Here is a 3,121-nt window from a genome sequence, read left to right on the forward strand (position 1 = left end):
CAGATTTCAGAGAAAGACAAATTTAGAAGATGGAGGGTTATTCATTGTGTTCTGAAAATCAGTTTCAAATGTGTCCAATCTAAAAGTACATTATCAATTCAAAAGTTTATTTCAAAGTAATAATTATTTGAGCATAATTTCTCTACTGTCAGAGACAGCTGTTACTTTATTTTCAATCAAACTTAATGTTTCTTTTATGCGCATAAATTACCAAGACCTAATGCTATAATCATCAGTATTTTATGCATATTTTATTTTTAGTTATATGTTACTTGTACATACACAGCAGTACAAGTACATATAAATTCTATAGGAATATATTAAGCTGATAATTATGTCTGTTCTGTTTGATCCCAGAGTTGCAACCAGTAGGCCTTGTTCCGTAAGTTGAGGAAATGATTTGTCTCATTTTATATGAGACTTGTGGTGTGGAATTATAAGGTAGAACTAAAATGTATGGGATGAATATTTCAGTGAAGATGCGTTCTGCTAATAGCAGGAAATCTGATCCAGTCAGTTTTATTTTTCTTTAACCCATTATCTCACATAGCCGATAGAGCTAAGGCTGCTCAACTCTGCTGGCCAGTGGCATCACCAGTGATCCTGGAACTTCATAGTTCATCTCTCTATAACACACAGCACCTCAGCTTTCCTGAGATGGTAGGAAGACCCCTGCAGCACCTTTAGGTTTCTTATTCTTTCCCAGCAACTCCCAAAGGCAGGAAAAGGATACTACTTTTTCCTTTGTGCCTTTATAAGGAGCAACTAATAAAGTTGCTGTACCCACTTTCTCACACATTGATATGACCATGAAATCACGTGGGCCCAGACAAGCCAGGATTCAACCTTTGTAGAATGGGCCTGATGCACAGGGAAGAAAAGGAGCAAAATCATATATTTTTAAAAAATAAAGAAATGGTGGATGGAGTAGGAGAGATGGATTTCAGGTTAGGGAAATGATAGATTGTGATACTATCAGTTTGTTAGTATTGGTAGTTAAATGCTGCATGAAGACCTAGAGACTCCTGATAGGCAACCTCAATTCAGGGTTTTGGGTATATATATATATATATATAGAGAGAGAGAGAGAGAGAGAGAGAGAGAGTATTAAATTTCAGCCATTAACTCAAATTAAAACAAAATCAAAAAGCAAGCAGAAAGGATTGTTTTTAGAACTCAATTAAGTATGCTGACATGTTATTTTCTGAGGTAAATACATTTTCCAGAAAAATTTTTGAAAAAAAGAAGAAATGACTAGCACTATAAAGTCTAAAATATACTATATGTTTTCTAAAATATACTACAAATTTTTAAAAACAAATGCATTGTTACTGATATTTATTAAATATGCTAGTAAAACAGAGTCTAGAATTAGAAACAGAAGGATTTAGGATTCAGTTTCAGTTTTTGATAAATTGTATTCCAAGCTCATTTCTTTCACTAAATGAATCCTGAAAAATTAACAATTGAAACATAAAGAGAAAATATAAAATTATGAAGACCGATGTTGTTTCTAATACTATCATCATCATGATCATCGTATCTGAAGGCAAACAGATTTTCTTAACCCTTATGTGTTGCTGATGGGAGTGTGTGATTTTACAAATACCTGGACATTTGGCAATTTCTTAAAAAGTTTATTATATGTGGCTGGGCATGGTGGCTCATGCCTGTAGTCTCAGCACTTTGGGAGGCCAAGGCAGGTAGAACAGGAGGTCAGGAGATCGAGACCATCCTTACCAACATGATGAAACCCTGTCTTTACTAGAAACACAAAAATTAGTAGGGCATGGTGAATGCGTTTGTGGTCACAGCTATTCGGGAGGCTGAGGCAGAAGAATCAGTTGAACTCAGGAGGGGTGGGGGTTGCAGTGAGTGGCGATGGTGCCACTGCACTCCATCCTGGTGACAGAGGGAGACTCCCTCTCAGAAAAAAAAGCCTAAAATATATTTGCCATACGACCCAGCAATTACACTCCTTGGAGTCTACCTAAGAGATATAAAAACATATGTGCTCACAAAAACATGTGTTCAAGTGTTCAGAACAGCATTCACCATAGTTGGCCCAAACTGAGATCAATCCAAATATCCTTCAGTTAGTAAATGGAGAAATAAAATGATACTACATCCATACAAGCCAATATCATTCAACAATAAGAAGGAACAAAAATAGACTTATCTGGCAGGGGAGATACCATGAACCTGAGGGTAGTTTTCCCAAAGCAAGTTTCTACCCTTGCACTCCAGATGATGAGAGATTACTTAATGGGTACAATGTATGTGATTGGGGTGATGGATTCTGTAGAAACACTGACTTACCACTATGCAATCTATGCATGCAACAAAATTACACCTGTACCTTATACATTTACACAAATGAAAAATGAGAAAATAAATTTTAATACACGAAACAAAAAGAAAGAAAATGATGATACATACTACAAAACTGGTGAACTTCAACAGTGTTAACTAAGTGAAGGAAACTGAACACAGGAGATAACATGTTGTATGATTTCATTTACTTGAAATACCTAGAAGAGGTAAATATATAGACAGAAGGAACAGCGCGTCGGGTGTCTAGGGCTTGAGATATCGGTGGGAATTAACTATAAAGAGAGAAATTTTAGACATGACAGAAATGTTATAAAACTGGATTGTTGTGATAATTGCACAAATCTTTTAATTTGCTAAAATTATAAATATACAATGAATTTTGTAGTATGTAAATTACGCTTTAGTAAACCTGTTAAAATAATTCTTTTTTAAAAAATTAGACTTTGTGGGGGGACGATCCAAGATGGCCGTTTAGGAACAGCTCAGGATTGCAGCTCCCAGTGAAAGCGCAGAGGGTGAGTGGACGCCGTGTTTTTATTGCCCACAGACTAGGAAATTCCCGGGCAGAGGAGCTCCACGGTCGCCAGCGCGGCTGTGCCGGCCAGTGCCGCTGCTTTGCCCCGCGCGGCTGCTTTGTCGGCCCCCCAGAGCCGCGGTTCTCCGTACAAAAGACACAGGTCTGGGGGCCCTTTAGGCTGGTGATTGGAGCCACGGGAAGTCGCCCATACGCTGGTTCAAAAAGGGGACTGAGCAGAGAACCAGGACAGTAGATTCCAGGGCAAAAAAA

At 37.7% G+C, this 3,121-nt stretch overlaps 1 protein-coding gene across 1 annotated transcript in view; it reads left to right on the forward strand.

The window, feature by feature from the left end:
* Nucleotides 1-3,104, forward strand: part of LOC108300091 (HLA class II histocompatibility antigen, DRB1 beta chain) — a 13,922-nt gene extending 10,818 nt beyond the window's left edge. The window contains exon 5 of the mRNA XM_037736210.1: nt 2,882-3,104. Within this exon, the coding sequence (XP_037592138.1) occupies nt 2,882-3,104 (223 nt within the window). The remainder of the gene's footprint in view (nt 1-2,881) is intronic.
* Nucleotides 3,105-3,121: the final 17 nt, after the last annotated feature.

The sequence above is a fragment of the Cebus imitator genome, unplaced genomic scaffold, assembly GCF_001604975.1.
Source record: "Cebus imitator isolate Cc_AM_T3 unplaced genomic scaffold, Cebus_imitator-1.0 Scaffold24, whole genome shotgun sequence".
Lineage (NCBI taxonomy): Eukaryota > Metazoa > Chordata > Mammalia > Primates > Cebidae > Cebus > Cebus imitator.